Source organism: Larus michahellis, chromosome Z, assembly GCF_964199755.1.
Source record: "Larus michahellis chromosome Z, bLarMic1.1, whole genome shotgun sequence".
Lineage (NCBI taxonomy): Eukaryota > Metazoa > Chordata > Aves > Charadriiformes > Laridae > Larus > Larus michahellis.
This window is the reverse complement of record NC_133930.1, coordinates 24329413-24347539: the sequence shown is the minus strand read 5'-3', so window position 1 is coordinate 24347539 and position 18127 is coordinate 24329413. Positions and strand designations below refer to the sequence as shown.

Sequence of the window (18127 nt, the reverse complement as noted above, 5' to 3'; positions counted from 1 at the left end):
CTGGCCAAGGCTGAGCCCATCAGCAACAATGGCAGCGCCTCTGCAATAAAGTGTCTGCAAAAGGGTAAAAAAACTGCTGCATAACACCAGTTGGAAGAGAGAAGTGAGAATATGTGAGAGCAGCAACTCTGCAGACACCAAGGTCAGTGAAGAAGGAGGGGGAGGAGATGCTCCAGGTGCCAGAACAGAGATTCCCTGCAGCCCATGGTGAAGACCATGATGAGGCACGCTGTCCACCTGCAGCCCATGGAGGTTCCTGCATCCCATGGAAGACCCCACACCAGAGCAGGTGGATGACCAAAGGAGGCTGTGACCCCATGGGAAGCCCACATTGGACCAGGCTCCTGGCAGGACCTGTGGGCCCCTGGAGAGAGGAGCCCATGCTGGAGCAGGTTTGCTGGCTGGACTTGTTGGACCCACGCTGGAGAGGTTCGTGGAGGACTGTCTCCTGTGGGAGGGACCCCACGCTGGAGCAGGGGGAGAGTGTGAGGAGGAAGGAGTGGCAGAGACAATGTGTGACGGACTGACCACAATCCCAATTCCCTGTCCTCAGGCACCACTCAGGAGGAGGAGGTAGAGAAACTGGGAGTGAAGTTGAGCTGGGGAAGAAGGGAAGGATGGCGGGGGGAAGATGCTTTGTTCTTATTTCTCATTATCCTACTCTGTTGCTAATTGGCAATAAATTAATTTCCCCAAGTTGAGTCTGTTTTGCCCATGATGGTAACTGCTGAGTGATCTCCTGTCCTTATAGCAACCTACGAGGCTTTTGTCATATCTTCTTCCCCTGTCCAGTTGAGGAGAAGTGACAGCACGGTTTGGTGGCCACCTGGTTGCCAGCCAAGGTCAACCCACCACATTGATACAACACGTAAACCTCATTATGTCAAGGCTGAGTCAGGAGAGAGCCATACGAAAAGCGCAAGTCTCCAGGATCGGTCTCTAAGTCAGAGTGTCAAGATTTCTAGGTTGGGTTCTTTGCTTGTCCAACCGCACCACTGAAAAATTCATAAAAGACAAATCTTCCCAAAGGAAACCAAAATCAAATCTCATTGTAAGTCACTAGCCAAGGAGCAAACAAATCTCTGAACACAGTAATGGCATATTATGTCAGGATTGTGTAATTCTTGATTGGCAGACACTTCAAACCTGAAGAGGTCTTTTTTCTGTCATTTTCCTTCTTCAAAATAATTGTAGTATCTATCTCTCTTCCTTCAACTTGACCATGCCACTCAGGTCTCCTGAGCAAATACGCAGTTACAGTTTGCATCGAGTGTTATGCAACTAGCTAATACGTATTAAATAGATAGGGCTCTCATTTGAAATGCATAGTGGAGCCTGGGATAAACTGTGCTATTTTCCAGTGCTGCCGTGGGACCTGTCACATTGCAGCCTCCGTGTCTGTGAGTTGGGTCTGACGCTTAAAACTTTGTTGCGGTTTCTAAGCACCCCTCTGTGCTTCAAAGAAATGGCTGCCCGATTCACTTTTTCAGACAGCCAGCTCTTGAGAGACCATGAACAGTCGAACAAAATCAGCCTGTACCCGAGCTGTGCAGGTGCTCCATGCAGTGGCACTGACCATTACAGTAGGTAAGCCAGCCTCATTTTATCCAATTCACTTTCTCAACCAGCTGTAGCAAAAGAGGCAGAAATTTGTAATCTGCTTCTGATCCAGCCTCTCACAGGATGACAGTCTTGAATTAACACTACGTTTACCAGTAAAAAGCATCCTGACAATAAAACAACAATGCCTGAAAGGAGTATATTTAGAACAAGGGAATGGAACTAGTTGTGGCTCTTCGTTTTGCCTTTGGAAGATGAAGCAGGCAGCTAGTGGAGAAGCTGAACAGGGCATGACACCTCCCTCACTCTTAACTTGTTCAACGCTGTGCAAGGGAGAACAACTTTGCTGGATGCCACTTACTCCAGACCATCAGCTACAGTGAAGTCTAAGGGCTGCTCATACAGATCCCAAATGCTCAGGGAGCAAGGGACATGCAGGTCACTCATCTCAGTCACATCATCATGTCCCAAAGGAAGACCTGTCATTTGGGACCATTGCAATAGTAATCTTGGGGTCTGCATTATACTCCTGTTCTCCCTGAGTGGCTGTGGCAAGGCCAGTTAGGAACCAATCCCTAAAGCTCCTTTTTATATTAGCTCTAAAAATATGCAGCACAATCTGACCACTGGAGTCCCGAGTACTTTCATGCTGACCCAACTTGCCACTTAGCTGCCTTGGCATTCCCAATGTATTCATATTCATGGTGTACAGTGTTCACGATAGAGACAACTATACCTTTATATCTGGGCTCTTTTATGTAGGAGGCCTTTTTTGCTGTGTTTACATAGTGCTTTGCCCAGTGGGATGGCAGTCAGTGATTAGGATTCCCATACGTTAACACTAAAAATCATGTACAATGTTCTTCATTACTGCCTCTCACCCAAATTCCCAAATAAATCCTGCTCCACCAACTAACTTACAAACTCTATTACATAATTGCACAGTGCTTTCATTAGCCTGCATAGGCTCACTGTTCCTAATACCACATGCCAGGTTCTTCTCTCAAAATGGAATGAGCACAGCACTGAATGACCACAGTGGAATAAGCTGCCAGCTTGTGTTCTCACCAATATATGTTTACTTCCTTAACGTCCACACTTTTGGTTTTATTCCTTTTCATGCAAGGCAGTAATGCACGCCGAATGAGAATGACAAGACCTTTCACAACACAATCTCTGTGTTTAGTTATTTAATACCGTACTCATAAAGGAATCTTGTCCAATGACTAACTGGGTCTTCGAGAAATTTCCATTTTATTTATCAAAGGAAGAGAGGATACATGTGAACGACCACATGTAAACTCCAAAAAAAAAAAAGAGACTGTCATCATCTTGTTAAGCTCATATTACTGGTCTGAATCTATGAAATACCCTCTGCTATAATGGCATGTTGTCATGCTACTTGTCCTGACAGATGTTTCCCCAGGCAAAACAAATCGGTGAACAAAAGCTCCCAATGCCAAATATAGAAGCTGTTTCTAGCACACTAACAATTCAAAAATAGTGCCTCCTAACCTGTTCCCAGTCTTTCCAAAGGATTCTGCCTGAGCAGCAGGGTAATCAGATCCTGGGCATCTGGAGGTGGCGCTTCATCCTTTTCAGGCCAGTTGATTTCATCTAGCAAAACAGAAAGTTATTAGTGAAGTCTGATCCCAACATTCAGCAGAAACTGTGTGAAAGCTCTCATACTGAGCTAGCAGTAAAGTCAGAGATAAGGCAACTTTTTCAAGTTACTCTGTTGCATATGAATTACTTCCAATTTTTATACCCTGTAACAGACTCCATAAACACATTGTTATGTTCCCATTTTCCTCAGAAGTATCCTTTAACCCAAAACAGTGTTTAACAACAGAATACAGGAATGTTTGGCTCATGGAACACTATTGCAAAATATTAGCTCAACTTGTATGGTGTCTTTTCTCCCTGATCCCCCAAAAATCTTGTTTTAAATTTTAGTTCTGTTCCATGGAAACTCCTATTAATATGGACACAGCTGACCTGACCTAGCAGTCACCGCTCACATCTGTAATCCGTCTCTAATGCTAGTAGACTCACTGAAGTCATTACTCCCGTGACTAAGGGACACGGTATTGGACTCTGCTCTAGAAAGATACATGCTGATGGAGCTTTTTTCCCAAGCCTCTCATACTTCAGAGAAAAACCACCTCACTCTACTGACTCTTGCACTACTAAGGCTTTTGCACTTCATGGGAAGTTAGACCTAAATTACGCAATCAAAATAATAAAACTCTGCCATATTCAGGTAGGGTGAAATAAAAATTCTGGCAAAATTTCATTTAAATTAAACAATGGAAAATTGTGCCAGTTTCAATATGAACATGAACTTTGTAACAGCTTACACAGCAAGTTTTGTCTGATTTTTAGCAGCAGCTGCCTCTACAAAGGTAATATATTGCAAGTTTAGACAAAACTCCGCAGAAGTTTCTCGGGAAGAACAAGGATTTGGGCAGAGAAAGAGAATGCTAGGAGCTCAGGAGATAGGCTGCTAATGATTTTGTTGTCATTATGTGATCTAGACTTTTCCTTCAAAAAGATCATCATTGCATCATTGCAGAAATAATCATCAGAAGCTACACAGAAGTTTAATCTTTGTACTCTGAAGTTTAAGGAAAGGTACTGAAATAAATAAGCACAAAATGTAACCTGTTTCTGGAGCATTATTTTTAACCCTGATCATTTTAGGCATCTAAGTTTACCTTGATGCCTCCCACAGTTGTACTCACAACCTGGGGGCAGGAAAGGCAACCTACAATGAAGAAGGAGCGAAGTAAAATGAGGGGGCAAGATTTTAAAGTAGATTTTCAAGTAGAACGTAGACTTCACCCACATAAACTGGAATAAAAGTCTAGGCTATAGTTTGGGTTCTTTAACACAGCTTTTACAGTTAAATACTAGGGGATTATATCTTTTAGCACAGGGAACTTAGCTAACAGAAGAGTTCTCCTGCAGACACAGACAGTAAGAATGATTTCAGTAAGTAAGGATATTTAAAATAAAAGAGAAGAAACTGACAAGTCAACATCAAAACAAGAAACTAAGCTGACCAACAGTCTTGGAGAGTGAGTGAGAATAGATCAGATTTACAAGCATACACTTCTACAGATACTTTCTGGAAGACAAGTGGACACATCCAAACAGATGAAGTTATTTACATAAGTATCAGCTAGATTGTAACACATGACAATTTGTTTTACAAAATGTAAAATTAATGCCACATGCAAAATGAAAGTCTAAAGTGCAAATTTTGTCATTAATTTTAGGCTTTTCCCTCCCCTTCTCCCAGTCAGAGAGCATAAACAAAATAAAAACACATGTGCATGTGTCTGGAAATGCAATAAAAACATGAGTTATTTCCATGTTTGCCTGCCTACAGCTTCCACTGCAGTTTAAATCTGATTTGGAAAATAAAGCATGAATATGCATTGCAGCCGTGAGGCATCCAGAACAAAGCCAACATTTGCTGCTTCTGTTAATTAAACAGTTGATTCTCCTTGCCACTCAGGCCTCAAGTGTCTCACATCAGAAAATGACGTGGTTATAAATCCATGAACAGCTAGGATGTTGTATAAAGAGGTCATATGCTAGAGGAAACTCACCAATCCATCTCATTACAGTTTACGAACAATTCTGGCTTTCAACTTCAGAGGTGGAGGAAGCGAGATGATGAAAAGAGTATCTCCTTAAGTACAAAAGGGGATTTGTTGTGTTCTCAGAGAATAAGGAACCAGAGGTGAGGTTAGCTTTGTTTCTGTTGGGTTTTTTGTATGCCTGTTTTTTTGTTTTGGTTTGTTTGTTTTTGGATTTTTTTGTTGTTGGTGGGTTTTTTTGTTTGTTTTTTAGCCACTGGACCTTTTAAGCAGACCATAAAACAGACTGGGAAATACTCAGTAACAGAGGTGCCATTCTGTTAAACTTTTGGCATAAATAGAGGCCCTCTACATGTATGCATCTGGGAAATTTATGGAAACAGCAGGTAGGATAGTAAACAATTCTGTTTAATTATCATTCAGTTTTGCCACAAGCCACATAACAATACTTAGGGTCAGCTTGCAGGTTAAGATCTGAAAGGTTATTGAATTTTAAATGGAAGAAGAACAGCTGCTACAGAAATAACATTACGTTACAACAATCACCAACGATATCATTAACAATCTGTGAATTGAATTTGTTTCCTTCTCTTTCTCATTATTTATTATTCGGGAGACATTTGTTTTAGGGTTTTATTACATCTTTGTTAATTTCTTCATTGTGCCATGAGGTATTTTACCATTTATGCAAATTTATTTTAGCAGTTTCTTCTCTGGCATGATTTCTTTACTGAAGACTGAAATCACTGTGCCATAGTGGCACTACTTTTCCAGTAATACCGCTTTTCTTTTTCATATAGTGCAGCTTAACCATTGTACATGACATTACTGCATTTCTGTATTTAGCAACAATATACAGTAAGTTCAGCTATTAACCCAATTTTTGCTTTGACAGCAAGTTGTGTGTTACAATCTTACGATAATGGCGGGTTTCTTTAAGCAGAACTAGCTTGAAAATCTACCAGTAAAGTTGCAAATATCTTTACTATTAACAGAAATTTAAATGTTTCACAACAAGCAAAGAAATATGGGGGGAGTTTGTGATAATCCTCACCACTGATCACTTGTCCAAATAGCTCTTCTGGTGTATCTCCAAAAAATGGCACACATCCAACAAGAAATTCATAAAGGATAATTCCCATAGCCCACCAGTCCACCGGTTTTCCATAACCCTGTCTCAGTATCACTTCAGGAGCTATGTATTCAGGTGTACCACAGACCTAAAAGAAAGAAAATAAGCATGATGGTAAACCAAATCTAATTCATCTACATCACATCACTTATAATTCTTGAAATGCTAAATAATATGGAAACATGGAAAAACAGAATTCAGTATGTTTTAGCCTGCAGTGTTTCCCTAACAGCTAATGTTTCTAGAATGATCTAGCTACATTTACAGGCATCATAATCAACATTTGCTATCTGTCATGCAAAGGACAGTTTGCGTTTTTCACTTGGGAGTCCACCACAACAAATATTTTATTTAACTTAAACATATCCTTATCTTTACATGAAAGTTGTGGGTTTTTTTATTTTAAATAACTTTTACAGAGAACAGATTGTGAGCAATGGTAATGAGGGATGCTTAAGGGGAAATGGGCCATAGCAAGGATTTTAGCACCCTTGGTTGTACAATGCATCATGAGCTCCACAAGTACTCTGCTGAGACTTGTGAATTCCTTATAAAAACAGTTTTCCATTTGTCTGTCTCCGATTCACTTGCACATAATTAGGTTGTTCATCTTACTAATAGATCCTAATGCAGAAAGAAAAAAAAGCCTAGCATAATCTACAGGGCATCAGTAAAAGTAACCAACATAAACAACTGGAACACCAAAGCACAAAACCCAACAGTTTATACAGTATTATGGTACATTCTGCTGGCAAAACATCACTTCATTTGAACACTCAATGTAGAAATAAAAAAGGCTGTGTCTTACTTGTTTGTCAAGGAATTCTCTGGCATCCTTCTCAATGTGACCCTCATACAGATTGGTAGTCAAACTCATTAGCCCCACCTTTGAGAGGCCAAAGTCTGTAAGTTTTATATGGCCCATGGATGTTACCAATAAACTGAAAATTAGAATGATCTGAAGTTACTGTGATATAATTCAACATTATGTGCTTATCATTATTATTATTATACTTGGAGGAAAATGTTTCATTAGTACTGCAAAAAATAGAGACAGCTTAAAAAGTAAACAGGTACAAAATAAACAGGTTAGAAATCTGACAGTCTTAACGTTTGTTACTATTATTATCAGATGTAAACAAACTTTTTATATGCAATTGCACACTATCTCATAGAACCATACAAGTGTCAAGAGCTGAATGCTAGATGCTTTGAAGAAGGAGTCATCAGAAAGACCTAGAATAGAATAAATGTTGCTTTAGAAGCGAAGCAAGCATCTTCTGTCTGCAACAAGCCAGGTCATTGATTTGAAAAAAGCTCAGGTATTAAGTTAGTTAGTAATACTACACTGGCCTGAGGTATCATGCTATGAAGGTATTGTCACTCAGACATGACTCCAACTCCCTTTTTTTTTAAAATGTGAAAGCTGCAACAGCCATACTTTTTACTGACGATACTTGAGGTAATGTTATTTACGTGTATAAGAGCAATATTGTATTTCTAAATATTAAAAAAAAAAGAACAAAACAAAAACCCCAAACTCATGCAACAGGGAAGATTTCCCAATCTGGTCAATCTTGTCTTCATATATGCAAAGGTATCATCAACTTGTAGATACTGTATTAAACAGTGTTTTAAGCATACTTTGAAAGAATTGCTCTTTAATGACCAAAATGCATTTCCCTCCATTTCAGCCAGAAGGATAAATAAGTGTTTTGGTTTTTTTAGCTACTCCAATAGACTCTTCCATCTTAAAGACAGAAAGTTTTGAAGAGCTCTTTTGGAAAAAATGCATTTTCTGTAACTGCAGGTAATGAAAACTCAAATTTTGTGCAGAAATTGTGAATCTACTTAACACTCATGATAAAAAAACCCAAACATTTCAAAAACATTCAAAGCACATTTACACCTTTCATATTTTACCTAGCAATTTCAAAGTCCTCTTTTGGTTATACTTTATATACATACTTGTCTGGTTTCAAATCCCTGTGTACAATTCCATAATTATGAAGGTATTCCAAGGCCAGAACAGTCTCTGCAAAGTACATCCTTGCCATGTCTACAGGTAAGGGACCCATATTCTTCATCAAAGTAGCGCAGTCTCCACCTGTGGAAACAGGACAAATGTTCCAGATGATGCTATAAATTCTGAAGCCTATCAGTATTATCCATAGATGCTGCAAAAAGAGACACAAACTGTAGTCATAAATGTTTATTTTCCAGTCAGATGTATTCAATTGAACATGTAACCACATCAACTACTGTACTGGAAAATACAGTGTGAAGCTGGAAGTGCGCTGTACAAAAGTTCAGCTGGAAACCAACAAAATCTGTGCTGCTACTTTAAAAAACAAAGCAGGGGGGCGGCAAAAAAAAAAAAAGAGACCACAAAACCACAGCCTGAGTATCTCATCTTGCACTGCCCCTGTCCACTGTTCTTCTTCAGCACCAGCACCTTTTCAAACTGCTTCCCTCTTCATGCTTTCTTCGTAAAACCCACGATTACAAGCAACCCAACATGAGCTAATGAAAATCTGAACTCCAGAAAAGCAAACAGCATTTCCATATGAACTTTGAACGCTAGGACACTTACAATTACAGTCTACGAGGAACTTACTCAAAGAGCAGTTATTTCCTATTATAGCTGGCGTACAAGTGTTTTACAAGCTCTCACTGGGAGATAATGACTACGAAAAAAGCCACCTTGTTGTTGGATTTAGATCCTAAATCTGTATTGCCAGAGTACAGAGGACACACAGGGGGCCTTTCTAGCGCAAGTACCATATGCGTTATTTTTCTTTATTGGTGTAAGAAAACTCTTCTTCCTCTGTAAAACAGAACAAACTTTTTACCTTCTACATACTCCATGACCATGCATAAATGACGTCTTGTTTCAAAGGAGCAATACATGCTGACAACAAATGGATTTTCTGCAAATGTCAGGATATCACGCTCGACAAAGGCCTGTTGGATCTGGTTTCGGAGGATGAGATTCTGCTTATTGATTTTCTTCATGGCAAATCTTTGTCTGGTTTCTTTGTGTCTCACAAAATAAACCGCACTGAGGAAGTTCAAACGGGAGAGAAAAAGAAAAAAGTCTGAATATTAAAAATGTATTTTAAATTTTTTTTACAATTAAATAAATGTATTTTTTAAAAACTGCATATGTATTACATAAAAGACTTGTTTTTAATTTAATGTAGTTGACCTGCCTTTCACATTAGAGAATGGCTTCAAACCTCATTTTGTTTCATAACCAAGCTGAGCCTCAGTCAACACAAATCAGTACACAAATGAAAAAACCAACAACTCCCCTCCTCCCTCCCCACCCCGCTCCACCCCAGCAAACAACAGATACAGCAAATGCCCTCCCAACAGGTATAGCAAATGCTCTCAGCCGAGGCAGATTTGGGGTGTTTCCACCAACAAAGGATTATATACAAAACCCAGCTATGGGTCAATGTTATAAATCATTCTGACAAATGCTTATTCTCTAAATGTGCTGTCAGATAACTATAACTCAGAATCCATCCAGTGGATTTTAAAACATGTCACAGGTTTCTCATGAAGGTTGCTCAGAAGTTGCTTGATGGGGTGGCTCCCTCATCACAAGGTGCAAAATCTTCTGTTCTTGTTCAGTCCCTGACATCAGCATTGATCCGTATCAGGGGTAGGTCACCAGTAGGCAATCCGAAACAAAGATCACTGCGTTAACCGCATGGTAATGTGGGATTAAGATGTATCTTGACAAGCAGAATTTCCACTGGGGTACTGGGTACAAAGTTTACTTTAAGTTTGATTAGGTAAGGTCAAGGCAGTGAGGGAAGCAAAGTGAAAGAAAACCTCACATGGACTAGCCTACTTTCTTTCAAGGCTCAGGAGAAGGAACCACCCTGCTGTGAAACACTGACACAGGACATTACTGCTACATTTCTCAAAATCCCTTGAGGCAAATCCTGAAAATGCTTGGCTTGCTTGAAATCCACTTTGTAGCATTTAATGCTCATAGCATCTCCAGTACATAATTACCACAGTAGTGAGTGTTTATGGGAAGAATGGACCAAAAGGAGAAAACAGAGAGGGAGAAAACAAAAAAAAGGGACTTAATTATATACAATTTTTAAATTCAATTTGTTGTCCCCATGAGGTCCAATTATCAGCACACAATTATTTATTTAAACACAAAAAGCAATTCTTGCCTTACTACTTCCACAAAGATCTTCCCACAGCTACCAAAGTTAAAGACACTGAAAAATCACCATGTTTCTTCTTTCCTTTGTGGAGCAAAAAATTCTTCTAGACAAGAAAGTTTCTCTTACTGATTCCAAAAGCTTTCATTAATCCCTTGTTCTTGTCTGAGCACAGGGCAGGTAAAAGACATTACACCATTATGAAAGTAGGGGAAAACTACCTTGGGCAAAACCCACGACAAACCCCACCCTTCATGCCTCCTACTAAGTCTCACTCCCTTCTGCCCCTCCCAAACTGGAATAAAGACCAAATTATTCATCTCCACTACTCCTCCCTGCTGCATTCATGCCTTTTGTCCTCCTGCACCTCTTCCTACTGCTCCCCTCATACTTGGCTCTCTCTCCAGCCCTTCATTACAACTCTTTTGCTTCACTTTTCCTTCCCGCATGTTCTAGTTTTCCTCTCTCTTTTGTTGCTTCATCCTGTCAGCCAGTCTTAGCTTCTTAATCTCCTGTAATTTCATCTTTTCTTTTCCCTGCTTCAGTCCCCTTGTGTACTCCTGGCATGTAGGAAAGTGAGCCCTTCAGGTGCCTGAAGCCGCAATCCTTCAAGAAAAATGAAGTTATGGGAATGAACTGAGGACTGCCTGAGGACTCGGCAAAAAGATCTTTCTCAGCTTTAATTTGGACAGGTGCCAAGATGAACTCTTGAAAGACAAATACAAACCACAGCGTATTATTGTAGTATCACAGTAAGTCCCCTCTGCAACCATGCAGATCTGTAGGGTCGTTACTACCGTAATTAAAGATGAAGAACCAGTAAGTTCTAAGGTCTATCTAGTCCGGTAAATATCTGGGACATGCTGGCTATATTTCTCCAGCTTCCTAAATTTCATTCTCCAGTCTTACAGTCACAGGCAGGAAATTGTATAACTTTCCACTAGGATTCAGTCACCTACAATTCCTCAGAAAAAAAATGTTTAGTTCAAGTGTACCTGACTCACAAGACAGCTGCAACACAATTGTCTCATGTTTACACATGCATACACTGTTTATGCTATATTAAGTGTTATTAAATGATCTTCAACATATAAAAGTGTCTAACATCACTTATTCACATTCTCTGATCACAGTAACCCTAGACAACAGCATTTATGCTTTACAAAGAAAACTATGCTCCAGCCAGCAGCATGTAATTCCTGCAGAATAGTGCAGGAATACAGCATCCAGAGCAGTGTGGGTCTTCCAAGCCCCTGGACAACATGCACAGCCACCTCTCAGCAATATTTCAGACTTATCCTATCCTGCCTAGAAGGAAATAACAAGCTGTCCACCTGAAGAAGATAACATGATGGCTGTGATCCTTCTCTCACAACTGGTATTAGTCCTAGTTGTTCCAATGTGTCACAAATTTTGATTAATAAAACCACCTCTCCATACCTAACAGTACCAATATCTTCTATCTTTATAGCAGCTCATAAATACAGTTGCAAAATGATGAGGCTGCCCTCCAGATCTCCTAGGGGTAAACTGTTCTGTATTTGCAAAAGAAACACTTGTGAAATTGAGCTCCTCAACAGTTTGCAGCATGGTGCACATTCAGGAAGGACAGAATTCAACACCTTCAACATGGTAACAACCTTTCTCTACCACTGAGAGAACTGCATTAGCCAACAATATTAGATCCTCATGCATATATTAGCTACAGGAGAAAGATAAGGCACTTGGCCTGTGCTGTACTTGGGGAGGCTTACTTGAGGGCAATAAAGTGCATGGGTTCCGAGTTCATCATTTTGAGTAAGTCCACAAAGAATGATGAATATAAAATCCCTAGCATAGAAATCACGAGCCTTTACTTTTTAAACTGCTCTTTAAAGCTATGGGCTTCTAGGAATCAAAGCTTCTGACACTGCATAGATCAGTTACCCACCAGTCACTGGGATAAACAGAAAAGAAAGAAAAGAATACAGCTTATTAGACTTGTAGTCCATTCAGAAGTGATGCTACTTAAGTGAACCTACAAAGCCACACTTCCCCCTATCCCCTTCCATTTCTGAACTGGTGACTGCCAGGCTGACATGAATTAAGTTGACTGACATTGTGTTATTCTGCAGCTGGGTAACCTTCTGAGTCCCATTCCCAATGCAACTACACACAAGCAAGTACTGTCAACCAAGTGGAGAAGGGACAGGAATGAGTACTCACAGGCTGGGGGCAGCAGCTGCTCAGGTCAACACTGCCTCAGAGCTTTTAAACTGATTAAGCAACACCATTAGCCAGTTTGCCATGTACATATTGACATTACCATCACTGTAGAAGTAAAAGCAGTCCAGGCAGGTGCACAAGTGGTATCACGTATTTGCTTTAAGCAGATAGAGTTATACATTAGTGAAGAGCAACTGAACTAACAACTCACTCTCTGAAATCAAATGTAATCTCTATTTTGTTGGGCTGATTCAATAAACCAGGCTGATGCCAACTTGAAGAGATGGACGGACTACTACTACCTGCTACCTCTTGAAAGCTGCAATATGGAAAAATGTTGCTGTGATTGCAGTAAAAGATTAAAATTCGGGAAGTATGAAAGTTCTGTCTGGCTGAAAAAAAAATTAGAGAGACAGCTTGTGAAACCATTAATGACTTGGCCAGCATCCTACATGTTTACTGATTCACAGCTTGTTTAACTTCTTGTATATTCCTAGGCATTCCCAAAAGCCTGATACACCTCATCTACTATACAGTCCTTTAATTGCACTACAAATGAGTTTACCCAATCAATTAAAAACAGAGACCTGCAAAGATATTTACTCAAACCTTCATAAAACCAATAGTTTATATTTAAACTCATCAAGTTTAACATATCTGACAAATCTCTGCTACAGCATGCCAAGACCAACAATTACCCTGTCAAAGCTTTCCACTTCACTAATGAACGCAAAAACTCCACAGCAAAATCAAAGACAGCAGAATGTATGTTTTTAAAATTGGTTCAGAATTAAACCCTCCATTATAGCCTCAAAATAAATAAAATACCACAATAGCATACTGAATCTTTAATGTCAGAGCACAAAATATGCCCACTGACACATTTTTGAGAATAAATCAATGAAGCACAGGCAGAATTCACACATATTTAGGTTATTTCAAAAAATTAATGGTCTGGAAAAACATGGAACAGAAAAAAATAATCCTTGTAGCATAACAACAACAACTTTTATTTCAGCTGCTTATACTTGTAAATAAACTGCAATAAACGCCTATGGGACAGTTTATTGCTTTGTATTCACAGATGGAACAGGTATTATTGCTTTATTACACTCCATTTTGTATATGGGTTAAAGAGCATTTAGATTATCATGTTGTGTTCTCCTCTAAACTTGACCGTAACTTTTGACTAAATTAACCAGCAATCGTATCAGTGCCAACACAAAACACACTTAAAGATCAAAAAATGGTCTGTCGATATTACAGTCCCACTTATATATCACAGTGGAGAACTTCAAGCACACTGATAGTTGTGAAAAAGTGATATCCTAGAGAATTTAGAACAAGCCTCCTCAACTTACAGTAGTTGGGGGAAGTGACTAGTTGCTAAAGTTACGTTTAAAAGTGAGTAAATACTTTTAAGTTTATTGTCTTACAGTTCATTGAGTGTGTTCTTTTCCCTCTACATTAATTAGTAAGGGGCTGTACCTTTGTCTTCTTTCTCATTCTTGATTTTTCTTCTAAAAAGTAACCATTTAAAACAAAAATCCAAACCAACAAAATCTACTTTGTTGTTGTTTGCTTAAGGATGGAAGTAACAGCACTATACTAAACTGATGAGATTTTCAGTTTCTACTTCTAATACTACCACAGTATAACCTGCCAGCCTACTTTTAACATTTACTAAAGGCAATAACGATCCACTCAGAATCTGGATACACTCCAAGCTGTTCACCCTCTATCAGCTCTCCTTTTCCTCACTAATTTATCAGGGTCTCATCCAATTTTTATGACAGTTATATTGCCAATTTTGCTTATTATTGGCATTAAAAGGTATTTAATAAGTACTGATTTTCCCTGCCACAAACATGAGGGGAAAAAAAATCCTACATGCCTACATCAAATGTACCATAGAAAGCCATGGCTTTTCATACTTGTCTTTTCCAGCTTTTCAAATCCTTACTTGCCTCTAGTTTCACATGGACAGTTGTCTCCAGCCTGTATTTCTTAATGGCTCATCAAGCCTCCTTCTCACTGTAACACCTATGGAGCAAGAGCCATAGGTCTACCAGACCTCTGACTTGTAAGTGGCCAGACTCACACTGCTGGTTGCAGCATGCCCTTCTGCAGCTGCTCCCTCCTTTCCCTATCCCTCAGCATCCTAAAACTGCTGGGAAGCTGGGCAGGTCTAGTGACTGAGACACCCTTTTCTCTGACTGGGACCCATCCCACACAGTTGTTCTTATCCTCCTCCAGTAAGATGAAGAGGAAATTGGGTGGGAGATGAAAAGAGGATCTGCCAAGGGAAGGAGAAATGGATGCAGCCAGGGAGGGGAGCAACAGCTACGGCTAAGTGGTGGCAGAAAGGCTTTTGAAGTTCTGGGTTAACTGGGAGAAACTGGCATGCAGTAAGTAATGAGTTTGCCTAGGGAGAAATTCTGAGAAAATAAATTGTGCAGAGGTTGACTAGCGAGAAGTTGTATTTGGATATTTACATAACCTTAATGCAAATTATGCTGTTTTCTTCAGGCTTTTTGGTGAACTATGCAAGCAGGTCTGGACACAAGTAAGAGCCTCCACACAAGCTATCACGACCTACTAGGCAGTACCAAATGCCTCCTGTCCCAGAGCTCAGGGTAACCTTTAGCTAAATATGATCAGAGTATTACTGTGCCCATCAGCCTCAGGCCACTAAAACAGCATGCAAAAAACTCCAGTGGGTAGATTGCAGGTGCTTTCCCTTCTATGTCCAAGGTCTCTTCAAAGAATGCTCAGTCGTAACAGGTCATTGATGCTTCTTACCTCAAGCAGAGGTAGTGCAGAGTACAGCCAGTCTAATGGGGTCTGTGATGGAAAGCAGCACAGCCCTCCCCACTGCTGGGCTGTGACACCATCCCATTTGGCCATGGAATCCTCACCTCAAGGCAGAAACCCCTCTTTTTTGAACCAATACATCCCTCATGGTCCTGCAGGTTACAGAGACCAACAGTTCCTGTCTTGACGCATTTCAGTGCAGAGGAAGAGCTGATCTAGGGTCTATCTAACAGATAGTGTCTGATCAGAAAAGGTGACTAAAGACATACTTCTGCCTGCCGACAGACACAATCCCTGCACGGTACTTCCAGAAAACATTTTGTGTTCATTTAAGGCTCAAGCTAACGTAATTTTTTCTTGGTCTTCTAGGATATCTCCAGGTGACTTGCATACCACTGGGCACTAAGCTTGCATTTTCCAAGTACCCAGAAACAAGCCAGGTAACATCAATTCCTTAAAAGCTGACTGGTTAAAATTTGAGGATAGAAGAGTGTCCAAGAGCACCAAAACTGTGTTGCCCTACTTAAGGAAATTTGTTTCTATTTCACCAATATTTTTAGGTCAAGTACGCACTCATTTTTAACAATCTGTCTCCCTACAGATGCAGTTTTACTCTGCTTCACTTCTGCATAAACACTGGCTGTTTCCAGTATCATAAAGGTGGCTTTAAATCTGCCTTTGGATTTATTCAGATTTCATCTTTGGCATTACATGCTACCTACTTCTGAAAAATACTCACAATGTAATATTCAGTCTTTTAATTTATTGCAGCACGCAGTAATTCATTATTGCCTAGCAGGTTTTCCAGAAAGTTTCTCTTGTGAACTTCAAATATTAGCAACAAAACAGGAAAGCAGAATGAAAAAAGCAGCAGTGCAAACAAAACTCCCTCACATAAAGATCCCCGCAGTAAGATATAATCGGAAGTTAAGCAAAAATAAAATGCAAAAGAGCTGTTGCGCTCATGGATTACTCACCCGTAAGCTCCATTACTAATCAGTTTAATTGTTTCAAAATCACTTTCCCGAGGTTTTCTCTGCAGCTTCAGTGAGGTATTAGAACTCTTAAAATTAAGAGGAGCAAGAAAAGAGTTAGTACAGTACTTTTTTTTTTTTTTTAAATCGGGGAAAAAAACCCAACCAAACAAAAACCAGCTATCACCAGGCTGTCACACCCTGATGAACCAGCTAAAAGCTCTGGCCAGTTAGCCACACAGCTCGCACAGAGAGGGACCAAAGGAAATCCTGAAGCGAAGCTGCTTTTTCATCAAAAAGGTTATCTGTTACATTGCAGCTATCTGTCTGTTTATCTACATGCACAGGTTAAGGTAGACAGGCATGAAGGCTTCTGGCAAAGGAGTTGCTGGTAATTCCTATCTGGAGTTACAGATTTCTATGAATCCTACCAGGCACTCATTGGTCATTACCTTCCCATTTTAGTAAATATGACTCTGGTAGTACAGCCTGGCAGTAACAAAATGTAGATGAGCTCTCATTCATTCAAGTAAACTTCTGCACATTTCGAACTAATATTAGGAGAGACTGTGATATAACTTAGGATAGACTGTGAAAAGAGACACAAAATGAAAGAGAAAAATACGGAAGATAAGAATGCAGTAATTCTACCATTATAGAGGTCACTTCCACCTACTTGTATGCCAGAACATTTTCAAAATGCAGTTGTCCCGAGTACTGCACAACCTTTTTTCCTAGCTTTAATTTTTTAATTAATCTTGAAGATGTGTGAATTAGAATTGGGGTGCAGGGGGAGGATGATGAGGGCAAAGGATTCCAAATTCAGTAGTCCAAACCCACAAGATCCTTTTCAAGATGTTTTCCAAATCTCTGAGAAGTTCTATGATCCCTATCCAGGCAGTTTGGTAATAGTTAAGGTTGAAAGTAGACCTGGTTGGAACATTGTCAATTAAATTCTTGGTAAAGAAAATCCAGGGCAAGAATATTAGTGAATACGTTAATATAATGAACTACACAGGAGCAGACAGAGAAAATTTATTAAATTGTTTAGCCCACTTGCCTGCCAGTACAGGATTCTTCCTAATTGTGCATTTATGATGATTTTGAATGGTCCCATACTTTCAAGTTATGCTTCCTGTCACTGCCCATGTGTGTTTATTCCACAGCTACTTTGAGAAAATGTTTCCAAACATTCACCCTATATTTTTCTTTAATTTCATCACCTCCCCTGTTTACATTCCTTTATAACACTGCACTATTCTTCCCCTGTTTCTTCAACATTTGCACAATACAAATAACTACAATTGCGATTTCTTAGCTATCGCTAAGGCAGTTTGCACCTTGGATTCTCCTGCGCACTTCCTTTAAGTCTTCTAGTTATTTGTATCCTTCCACTAAATACTGCTCAGGTCTAATACAGTATTTTAAATGCAGATGAATGAAAGGTGTCGTTTTGACAGAAAATACCTCAAAATATATGACATGTACCAGAAAATCATGTCTTTTCTGTAGATCAGAACTAGTTATTAGAACTAGATACCCCATGCCTGTATTTTAAACTCTAACATTTGTAAATACCTGTCAAGTACCACTGAATTACCTATGCATTCCCCAAAATTGCACTTTCTTTTTCTATCCACTTGC

The 18127-nt window shown here is 39.6% G+C and overlaps 1 protein-coding gene across 9 annotated transcripts in view; it reads right to left on the bottom strand.

Annotated features, from left to right (window-relative positions):
- The window catches only part of MAST4 (microtubule associated serine/threonine kinase family member 4), a 298871-nt gene that overhangs the window by 19830 nt on the left and 260914 nt on the right, over positions 1-18127 (bottom strand). For all 9 annotated transcript variants that reach the window (XM_074568788.1, XM_074568789.1, XM_074568792.1 and 6 more), the window contains 6 exons: positions 16487-16572; positions 9153-9361; positions 8269-8407; positions 7109-7241; positions 6223-6388; positions 3076-3177 (listed from right to left, as the gene is read on the bottom strand). In XM_074568788.1, coding sequence (XP_074424889.1) covers positions 3076-3177; positions 6223-6388; positions 7109-7241; positions 8269-8407; positions 9153-9361; positions 16487-16572 — 835 coding nt within the window. The remainder of the gene's footprint in view (positions 1-3075; positions 3178-6222; positions 6389-7108; positions 7242-8268; positions 8408-9152; positions 9362-16486; positions 16573-18127) is intronic.